Source organism: Nanorana parkeri, unplaced genomic scaffold, assembly GCF_000935625.1.
Source record: "Nanorana parkeri isolate BGI_ZX_2015 unplaced genomic scaffold, ASM93562v1 scaffold683, whole genome shotgun sequence".
Taxonomy (NCBI): Eukaryota; Metazoa; Chordata; class Amphibia; order Anura; family Dicroglossidae; genus Nanorana; species Nanorana parkeri.
The window spans coordinates 20,101-31,054 of NW_017306951.1; the positions used below are offsets into that span (position 1 = coordinate 20,101).

The window sequence follows — 10,954 nt, forward strand, 5'->3', positions numbered from 1 at the left end:
GAGCAATGGAAGAAGGTGGCCAGGTCTGATGAATCACATTTTATTTTACATTGTGTGGCTGGCCGGGTTGATTTACGTCACTTACCTGGGGAAGAGACAACACCAGGATGCACTATGTGAAAAAGGCAAGCCAGCGGAGGCAGTGTGATGTTTTGGACACACCTTGGGTCCTGCCATTCATGTGGATGTTTCTTTGACACATACCGCTTACCTAAGCTTTTTGCTGACCAAGTAAACCCCTTCATGGAACCATAATGGCAGTGGACTTTTTCAGCAGGATAATGTGCCCTGCCACAGTGCACAAATGGTTTGAGGAACACAACAACCAGTTGAAGGTGTTGCCTTGACCTCCAAATTGTCCAGATCTCAATCCAATCCAGCATCTGTGGGATGTGCTGGAAAAACAAGTCTGATCTATGGAAGTCCCACCTCACAACTTACAGGACTTAGAGGATCTGCTACTAACGGCTTGCTTGAGTCCATGCCTCGATGGGTCAGGCCTGTTTTGGTGGTCATAATGTTATGGTATGTCATATATAATTTGCCTGAGATAATGAAATTACCTGAGATAAAGAAATAAAAAACTCCTTTAGCATGACTCTTTTTTTTTGCTTTTTATTATAAATATTCATTTCTAGTACCACATATACATTTAAGGAATAGGACTATTTATTCATCATTCACATGCTAATTTTCCATCAAAACTGGACAGTGCAATAGCAAAAGCTTGAACTGCACACATGGGATACTTATAGTCCATTGTGAATGCATCGTCAGCTACGCGACCAAACTGCATGATGATATAATCAACTGTAAAAAGAGAAATAAACAGGTTACAACCTTTTTTTTTTTTGGTAAACAACTATCATTGACTTTCAGCTTTGATCCAATTACAGCATAATTAATTTTAACAAGTCTTGATGAAGCTGCAATTTGAAACTCATGGTTGGTTTGGGTCATGACTCTCAAAAAGCTTTTCTCATAATTCCATGGTATGGTACATTATGCAAGTTGTTATGATGTTGCCAATAGAAATTGAGCTGTAAAGTGTTTTATTGTGCTTGTAGAGCTGTTATTAATAATAAACTTAAAGACATATACTGTATGGCATTCACAGAAGGGTAAGTAGAATATTAAAATACAACCCCAACAAAAATGTTTTATAGAGAGATGAAAGTATTAGAACTGATGTCATTTTTTGGTGTCACCACCTGGGTGATTTCCCCTCACCAAGGGAAATATCTCCATTGCTGTTTGTTTCCCCATTAAGAGACTATAATTAGCACTAAAAGATGTGGCAAGAGATCTTCCCAAAAGGTACACATGGCAAGAGATCTTCCCAAAAGGTACACATGGCAAGAGATCTTCCCAAAAGGTACACATGGCAAGAGATCTTCACAAAAGGTACACATGGCAAGAGATCTTCCCAAAAGGTACACACAGACAGTTAAAAAAAAAACTATAAGAGGTTCCCTACTGTCCTCCACTGTGTCCAAAACAAAACAATTGCCAGACATCTATTTTAATTAGACCATGTACATAGTATTTCATTTAACCTTTCTGGTTGGTATGTTCTGGGTGGTACACTATGCAGTAACATGCAAGTTCATATGTCTACTTCAGAGTCGGGGGTAATCGGGTGTAAACTCATGCATTGGGCATCTGATCGGGTCCGCCTGAAAAACTGACAGGCGGACCTGATTGGACCGCCTCTTTGAAACCTTACACAGAAAATAGCTAATTCCTATCTACATCCCAGTGTTGGTATTCCTATTGATTAGAGAAGAAACCACACTTTCAGAGGCACATTACAAATTTCTTTCATTTAATTTTGACCAATGATTTGAAAAAATTGCAAACAAACTTCTGGTGATCATCATGATTGGCTGCCTTAAAAGAGAACTGTGGGGTAAGTGTTTTTCCCCATAGTTCTCTTTAGGGTCACGGGAGGACATATACTACCCTCCTCCCGTGACCCAAAGCTTAGTATATCGCGGGCTACTGCTCGCGATATACTGAGAGCGCCAGAGACGGGGCGGATCCCGACAATACTGTCTGGATCCACCCAGCTGCGTGAGTGACAGCTGACTCTGCCTATCTAGAGGCAGAGCCAGCTGTGCCCGCCCCCTCCCCCGTCCGTTCCTACACTCAGCGCTGCAAGATTGGAGAGGGGAATCCCTGCGGGGAGCGGTGACTGACAGTCACCGCTCCCTGCAGGGAGATGATCGGAAAGTGAGCAAGCAACGGTATGTGTTCACTCACTTCCTGATCAATAGAGCCGACATGTGACAGCTTCTCTGTCATAGGTTGGCTCTAACTATGAGGATGAGTGGGAATCACCCACCTCAAAGTTCTCCTTTAGTAATCATGCGATCTGGAACTACACTGTGGTTCCAAGTCATTACTGTCAGCAAAAGCTCCAATACATGCTGCTACTTTAAAGCTGCAATTTAATAATACTTAGTATTGCAGAGGTAGGTGTGCCTGCAAACATTAATAATATAACTGCAGATGCTCAGAGGTTAGGAAAATATATACTGTATATATTTACAGTATGAAACTTATAATCATACATTTCATTTATATTCACTTTACAAACAATGCTATATTTAGAGTCTGTCAAAAAGCAGTAAATTGTCTTACGATCATCAGAATGGACAATTTGAAAGTTTTTGATAGAAGGGTGGGTAACACGCCCATGAAAGTTGAGCACATAGGATTGTGTTTCGTCATTCCACACAGGGCTCTTATTGTGCAGTTCAATTACATTCTCCATGTTCTTGCTCTGCCATCGGTGGAGTAGCCCATCATTGTCCTTTAAAGAGGGGACATCAGTTAAAGTAAAGGGAATAAGCATGCCAAGTTTAAATATTAGGCCAAATAAATGTATGTTAGTTCTTAACAATTTTGTGTTCATTTCATCCATACTGTATTTATGTTGATCTTTCACCATGTAAAATAAAGTATAAAGACGATTTCTATATTGCCACACAATTAAACATTTATTTAACTTACATTGCGTGGACGGATGGGCACCCTTTCACATTCTTCATCCATTCCTGGTATTAACATTGTCATTTTCCTAGGACCTTTAAAACCCAAGACATTTGTTTCCTGAATAAAAAAGGGCACAGTATTATTCCATGCATAAGAAATGACCATGACTTTCGCTAAATGAACATTGTTTTTGTGATGATAAAAGTTTAATTCTCTAAATGCACTACAGAAATTTTTTTTGCAACAAATATATTTTTTTGCTGTGATGTGAGTGATATAACTGGTAAAATGAACCTGTCGCCAGGATATAGACATTCAAATACTTTCAAATTACTTTACAGTAATCAAGCTTTAAAACAAGCACTCACTAACCTATGTAGCTTCATGCAATGTGGAGCATTTTATCCTCAAAATGAACAAAGTCACTCCATTGAGGTCCATTTCTCACCAGTTCTGCCCCATTCTGTTCTCTCTCCCTGCAGAGACACCCTGCAGCCTTATAACAAACACAATACACCTGTTATTTGTTAACCTTAGAAGGCTGGCAGGTTGCTAAGTCACTGCTGAAAAAGAGAACAAAGTACATCCCTACTCCTTGACAACTTTGGCAACAGACTTCCCAATGGCATACAAGCACGTCAGGTTGTATGTTCTATTGCAACTGCCCAACTAATGAAAACAACATCTGTTTACAACATCTTGTCAAGACTGGACCATCCTATAAATATAATTTTGTTAATTGTTTAGCTATTCTTCTGTTTTGCTTATATGCAGGTGTTACATGTTGTTTAAACAACTATTACATGTGTCAACAACTATTTTGATAATATAGTATAGTAAAGATTTAGGGATGCACCAAAACCATTTTTCCCAGAGCAAGTACGAGGACCGATACTTTTCCTCAAGTACTCGCTGATTCCAATAACCTTTTTTTTTGGTGTCATGTGACAGTTTTTCTAAAATAATACAGACTAATGATTTTAGGACAGTGCTGGAGTGCCAGGGCCCAGTCGCAGCTGCGACACTGATAGTTCTGTTACTGACTCCAAGCTGTAGTGGGACTACAAATCACAGCAATACATTATACAGCAATGCAGAATACCACAAGCTATAGAGGACTACTAATACCAGCAATACATTATACAGCAATGCAGAATACTACAAGCTACAGGGGACTACAAATCCCAGCAATACATTGTACAGCAATGCTTAATAATACCAGATTTAGAGGACTACAAATGCCAGGAATACATTATACAGCAATGCAGAATAATACCATCAGCTACAGAGTACTACAAATTCCAGCAATACATTACATAGCAAAGTATAATACAATCAGCTATAGAGGACTACAAATCCCAGCAATACATTATACAACAATGCAGAATAATACCATCAGATATAGAGAACTAAAAATCCCAGAAATACAGATGCGGAGGATCACAGAAGGGGCAGATGCGGAGGGTCTTAGCAGGGGTAGACATGGAGGATCGCAGCAGGGAAGATGTGCGGGCAGTGCTGTAAACAGGCATTGCATGGTCCCCAAGAAGTCTGCTGCGAGGTCCCTAGCAAGTGAGAGACCTTACGGCAGCCGCTTCAATTAAAAAATTTAAAGGGGTGGTATCGGTTTTGGGTATTGGGGCATTTTTAGGAGTATGAGCACTCCTGCAAATGCCCAGTATTGGCACCGATACCAATACTGGTATCGATATCTCTGCATCCCTAGATTATACTGTGTTAAACATTTAAGTCACTAGATGGGATTGCTGAGTCAATGTTAATTGAGTTCTAACAAAATACCCTCTGCTTTTTGGAAGGGTAGAAAAAAGAAGAAATATACCACTGTATGTTCACAAACGTTTACATGCATACAATGTATATAACACAGAAATGTATGGCCTGGATGCAGCTGTGTGAATTGGCACAAAGATTTGCATATTGCTGCATACAGATGCGCAAATAACTAGGAACAGCTTTTATTTGCGCCTATGTAATGTAGTCCTTACTCAAACTTTACATACTGTATGTAAACTTGAGTCCCAGCGCAGAGATGGTGGGACTTGCCGGCCGCTGGATACCATCGGATCGGTATCCGGCGGACCATGGCCAAAACTGGGGGGGCAAGTGCCCCAGCCGCTGCATTATGGGTGGATTCTGCAAGCAGCGTAGATACCCACGAACCTGGGGGAGAGGGGCTGGGACTGGATCGAACTGCGCGTTCTGCTACCCACCCCAGCCTTATGCGGCAGGTCCGCAATCATTGGAGGAGGCATTTTTTGAAAGATTTGTTTGCTGTGAGGTCCTGCGCTTCCTGGAGACATGTTATGTTCAATTATACTGTATATATTTTTTCGATCTCTTTCTATTTTTCCAACTTCATTTTTTTTGTGGTTGCTTTAGGGGGGTGTGGTTTGGGTGGTTTGTGGTTTTTTTTGGCAGGGAAGGGGGGCTAAAAAACAAATCTTGCACCAATCTTGTTCCTTAGGTCCGCCACTGGGCCTGACAGATCCTCTAACAATTGAAACTGAATATTCAATTTTCAGGAAGGAAAGAATTGGCTTCTTTTTATAGTGGCTGTCTGGTGTTTCTTTCTTGAACTCCCAACTGTGACCTGAGTTTGACCAAAGATTGTGGATATTTTCTGTATATATATATATATATATATAGAGTTTCAAACATATGGGCGGGCATACCTTTAAAGGGATTTTTGTTGTTGCCGCCACAGAGAAAATGGATACACATAAGACAAATACTAGGAAGTGCTCGGGCTGTTGACGGAGAGAGCTCTTCACCCAATGATGGACGGAGGAGAGGACCGGCAGCGGTGGTGAGAGCAGGGGAGTGGAACATTCTTTATGCCTACATTATTATTCAACTTGTGAGTGTTTTTAATCCATTGTTTTTAATAAACTAGTTTTTAGTCACACACTACGGCACACATTCGCCGTGGCATCGTTTTGATAAGCTTTTGCAACTATTTCATTAACCCCTTAAGGACCCATGATGGAATTATCCCGTCATGGGTCATGTAAATAGAAATATGCTGACTGGTGCCAAGGAAACAACTCGGAAGGAAGAACTATAATGAATCTAATCAGACATGGCAGCAGGTGGATATAGATGAATGCATACATTCTGCTACTTTACAAAATAATTGGAAGACCAAGAATGTAAAAGACTTGTTTAAAGCCTCAATACTTAATTTGCCCTTGATCACATGAATGGGGAGCTCTCCCATAAAGTCAATTAAACTGTCACACGTCGGCTCAATAGATCGGGAAGTGAGCGAACACACACCGTCACTCGCTCACTTCTCAATCATCTCCCTGCAGAGAGCCGTGACTGTCACTCACGGCTCCCTGCATGGATTCTCCCCTCCCCGCTCCGATCCTCTAGCACTGACTGGTGGAACGGACAGGGGAGGGAGCGGGTACAACTGGCTCTGCCTCTAGATAGGCAGAGCCAGCTGTCACTCACGCAGTTGTGTGGATCTCGACAGTAATGTTGGGATCCGTCCCGGCTTCGGCGGTCTCAGTATACCGCAAACTGTAGCTTGAGGTATTAGTCAGTGGCAGTACTTACATAAACAACTGCTGCGAGCTCCTGCCGTACATTGGACCAGTCAGAATTGGCTTTTTCCGGGTTTGCACCATTGTCAAACACTGTAAATTTTGTACCCATCAGGTTAGATCTGAGAAGAAATGTGAAACATAAAAAGGAAACAATAGTCTTTTAAGACACACTTGAATTTAAACAGCTACATTATTGCACTATTTTTTTGCACATTTTATAAAATATAAAACAACAACATATTCTGTGAGCTTAAAATAGATAAGTCCTAAAGTCTACTTGTCAGGGTGTACAGCTTTTATGAGTTGTCAGATCAATTTTATTCGAAGGCAACATTAGGAAACTAAACTAAATCCTTCAATTGGAACTTTGCATTCGAGTTCTAAGCAGCTGTTGTCAGTCACAGTGAAGTTGTTACCTAACACATAATGTAAACAATTACTTATAACCTATTACCTAACAAATATAAACAATTTAGGTGATACTGTGCAACACATGTGCATTGTATTGAGTAAAAACAACCTTAACCAATATCCACTGGGCACACACATCTGTGTAAATGGGCAGTCCTATCCAAACCACAAAACAATTTCCCCCAAGTTGTCCAATAGGGATGTATATACAATTGGGTTGATTCACTAAAGAAGTTGAAAATCTTCACATAATAAATTGTGTAGATATTCACTGCAATTATCCAATCATGCGTAGATGAAATGAATAAAAAGGAATTTGTTTATCACATGATTGGATAATTGAAGTGAATATTAAGACAATTTAAAGAACTATTGGGAGAGTAAAATATACTCTTCCCAACACTTAGAGCCAGCATGCGACACTGCAGCTATCACATACTGGCTCTATCTACCGAGAACTGAGAAATGGTGTAACTGCTGATCACCCAGCTCACGGTCTCCTTCTGCAGAGAGTGGTGACTATCAATCACTGCTCCCTGCAGGGATTACCCCCTCCTTTCTGTTCCTCCAGGGCCCACTGAGGGGACAGACAGGATAGGGGGCAAGTTTAGCTTTACTTTTCTTTCAGTTGTGGGAAGATTCTCAACTCCTTCAGGGAATCCGCCTCCATGTGTCCTCTAGATAACTTATCCTTTCTATCAGGGGAAGACTAGGCACTGGGGAGAAAATACAACAAAGTATCCCTTTCACAAAAAGGTCCGGCCTACATGCACTCATATGCAGAAAAGAACAGGGATGATGTGGATGAATGGCATGATGTGGAGTAGTGAGTGTACAGCATAGCATACAGAATGGGACAGTGTGAAATAAGAAAGGTACAAAACAAGGTACAGAATGAAGCAAAGTGGAAAAATGAAAGTACAGAACAGCACACAGGATAAGACCAAGTGGAAAAGGAAATGTACAGCACAGTAAACAGAATTGATATGCTGAATACCTTAGCTTCCCAATGAAATTCTCTCCTCCCCGTGACAGATCTGTGGCATCAATAGAAATAAGGTAGTTGGAGGTCTTACTCTTCTTACGCTTTCTTCCAGCTAATAGAAAAACCTGAAATATCATAAATAAATAACTAAGCAAGTAAGACAAAAATAAATACATAAAAACAAAATATTCATGCAATGGTGGAATGGGTTATACTAAAATGGCAAAACATAATGAGAGCATTTCTAGGGAGTATAGGCACAAGAGTGCCTATACAGTACATAACAGTTACATAGTAGGTAAGGTTGAATAAAGACACAGGTCCATCCAGTTCAACTTATGCATGTTTGTGTGTGTGTGTGTGTGTTCAGTTGCACAATCAGCAGAAACAACAGGCATATTAACAAAATTGAGAGTTAGAGTAAACAAAATTGAGAGTAATGAGTGTAATACCAGTTTATGTAACTTGTGCAATATGGTTTTCAGGGTCACCTAGAGGCTAAAGTATAAAACATTTGCCAGGTGTAAATCCGGACTAATGCCATTCGCATGGCATTACCACCACTAAATGGCGTGGAGGAGCACAGCTATGTATTGGCACCATCTAAAGGTGGTAATGCCATGTGAACAGCATTTGTTTAGCTGTACACTGGACAAAAGGTTTATACATCAGCCCCCTAGTATTGTGTGGTACATTTGGGGTCAAATTTCTCAGTACAACTCCTCTTTTAGATTGTAAGCCCTCAGGGGCAGGGCCCTCCTTACCATATTGTTTTGAATTGTATTGTGATTGTAATGTCTTCCTTATATTGTAAAGCGCTGCGCAAACTGTTGGCGCTATATAAATACTATGTAATAATAATAATACAACTGTGTTAGGTAAAAGTAGAGGTTAGGTGCCATAGCTGGTAACAACAGTTACTTTGTTTGAAGCAAAGAAATGACATACAGTATATATAAGGGGTAAAATATAAAGCAATGAGGAAAACCCTTCCATTGGTAGGTTGTGGTGCGAATAGAGCTGGGTTAGGGCAAAGAAGGGAGAGGTAAGAAAAGAAATAAACATTTTTTAAGTCAATATGTCTCATACCTTCTTCTCATTATCCAGGTGTGCATAATAGGTTGGGTACCATCCCCTGTCCATTCCTTTTTTATCCCGTGTTACTTTGCATTTGATGGTGACCCCCTGAGGTGCTGGTCGTAGTACAAATTCTTCCAGATTATCCACTTCAATGACTGGAGAGGGGGGACGTTCTTCCTTCTGAAAAGACAACAAGCAATGAAAGCACACTTACAGTATCATTACAATTATTTATATAGCGCCAACATTTTCTGCAGCGCTGTGCAATCGTTTGGACAAGACAAGTAAGAAACACTGACAAGCATCATTGACATACAGAAACAGTAGGTGAGGAGGCCAAAACAAGCTTTGATTAAGGAATGTTTTTTCATCTTCTTACCTACACTAAAAATATAATGAACTATAACTACAGATATATTTTTCTGTAATCTGATCTGTCTTCCCCTTCTTTCTGAAATCAGTTTAAGTAATAAGGTGCAGAATCCTGGTCCTCTATGTTCAAGTAATAAGGTTCAGAATATTAGAATAAACAGTTACATCTTGGGTTTTGAAGGATACATGGATGATTAATATGTTACCATTTGACATTACGTTTTATATGAAAGTGAATGTCATGCTCAAACTATTTTCTTAGTTTTGGATTGAGTTGGAAAGGGTTTGAACCCATGTCTGTTTTTACTGCTATCTGTCCTGCTGACAACATTTTACCAGACAGGAAGTGAGGATAACTCTCCAAAAGCAACAGAGACAAATACAATGTTTGTTTGTTTTTTGTAGAGAAGGGGACTGCTAGAACCCCTGTGAGATTCTTATTTTTGTCTGTGTCCTTATTGCAAATATTTCCTCACTTCCTGTCTGGTAATACTGTTGTCAGTGGGACAGAAAGTGAAAGGAAATATCTGTAATGGAGCCCTGGATAGTAAAAGTCAGACAGCGGTTCTAATCCCTTCGCTAATTTTCAAACAAAAAATGTTTTTGGCTCGACATACACTTCAACTATGTTGTTTATTTAATTAATATATGAATATTGCTTTTTTGCTTAATAATGTACACCATTTAATATTTTAGCATGATTTAACATGTGCTAAGTGTAGGTAGCCAATTCCTCTTTGGCATTGGGATTGTAGTTACCATAGGACAATCAAGGGCCAGTGACTAAAGGCCATGAAGTACTAGCAGCAAATTGCCAGCAAGGGGATTACTTAAGAGAGTTTTCAGCTTCTGGTATGGCGTTGCTTGCCAGTAGATGAGTGTTTTCTCTCCTCTCATAAGTTACTGCCAGTGGGAGGATCACTAGGCTTAACATAGGCCAAATTCATTAGGGTATGAGGAACAGAATCTCACCTTTAGCTTTCAATTTTGTCCCATAATCTGGGAACCTTTGAACTTTTGATCCGTTAAGATATGAAGAACAGTATTTTTTCACCTTTAGCTTTTAGTGCGGTCCCATAATCTGAGAACTAGTTAGTTAATGTAGCATCAAAAATAAAAGGGGGATTAATGTAGAGGTAGACTGATATGAGTCACAAGAATCTCTGTTGCTCAGATGTTCACTCTTTGCTCTTTCTTTACAAATTCTTTATAGTTGACATATAAAGAGTCTAAATATTGCTTTGCATATAAACCCAATTGCATGTTAACTACTTTACTTTTAAGGCACTACTATGACCACTTCAATTTGTATATAAAAATTATATTTTATTGTGTACATTGTTTGTTAAACATATATTGCAAGGTTAAAAACATCAACATATATAGTCTTATTTACAAAACTGTGACATTGTATGCCTATCATGAAGCTGCACCTCCTCGGCTGGTATACAATAAATAGTTAACCAAGTAATTAGTATATAAACATGATAATTATAGATATTTTTCCATGGGGAGGTGCTCAACCCTTGCTCAAGAG

At 39.6% G+C, this 10,954-nt stretch overlaps 1 protein-coding gene across 1 annotated transcript in view; it reads right to left on the minus strand.

Moving 5' to 3' along the window:
* Window positions 1-676: 676 nt before the first annotated feature.
* The window catches only part of LOC108792776 (tubby-related protein 1-like), a 22,611-nt gene continuing 12,333 nt past the window's right edge, over window positions 677-10,954 (minus strand). The window contains exons 8-13 of the mRNA XM_018563637.1: window positions 9,055-9,225; window positions 7,978-8,090; window positions 6,580-6,688; window positions 3,016-3,114; window positions 2,644-2,815; window positions 677-810 (exon numbers count right to left, since the gene is read on the minus strand). Coding sequence (XP_018419139.1) covers window positions 677-810; window positions 2,644-2,815; window positions 3,016-3,114; window positions 6,580-6,688; window positions 7,978-8,090; window positions 9,055-9,225 — 798 coding nt within the window. The remainder of the gene's footprint in view (window positions 811-2,643; window positions 2,816-3,015; window positions 3,115-6,579; window positions 6,689-7,977; window positions 8,091-9,054; window positions 9,226-10,954) is intronic.